The following is a 254-nucleotide window of genomic DNA, read 5'->3' on the forward strand; positions in this document are numbered from 1 at the left end:
GGGAGAGGGGCTGCTTGCCAAACCGCGCTCGGGGCCCGGCAGCTCTCGGAGAGGGCTAGGGGGGCGATCCTGGAGCACACCCATCTTGTTTCGGGGTGCAGGGACCGGAGGCTGGAACTTGGGACTGCCAGGAACGCTGGTGGGTTGGCTGTGGGCACCAGAAGTTGGGTATTCACTCAGGCTGATGGCCACCACGGGCAGCTGCCCACCCAGCCAGGGGCTCTCGGTGGCTCTGTGGGCCTCCGCCAGGACAG

General features: G+C 67.7%; 1 protein-coding gene across 1 annotated transcript in view; it reads right to left on the minus strand.

Annotated features, from left to right (window-relative positions):
- PHLDB1 (pleckstrin homology-like domain, family B, member 1) overlaps positions 1 to 254 on the minus strand; it is a 53,309-nt gene that overhangs the window by 41,943 nt on the left and 11,112 nt on the right. The window contains exon 6 of the mRNA XM_014539964.1: positions 10 to 251. Within this exon, the coding sequence (XP_014395450.1) occupies positions 10 to 251 (242 nt within the window). The remainder of the gene's footprint in view (positions 1 to 9; positions 252 to 254) is intronic.

The sequence above is a fragment of the Myotis brandtii genome, unplaced genomic scaffold, assembly GCF_000412655.1.
Source record: "Myotis brandtii unplaced genomic scaffold, ASM41265v1 scaffold105, whole genome shotgun sequence".
Taxonomy (NCBI): domain Eukaryota; kingdom Metazoa; phylum Chordata; class Mammalia; order Chiroptera; family Vespertilionidae; genus Myotis; species Myotis brandtii.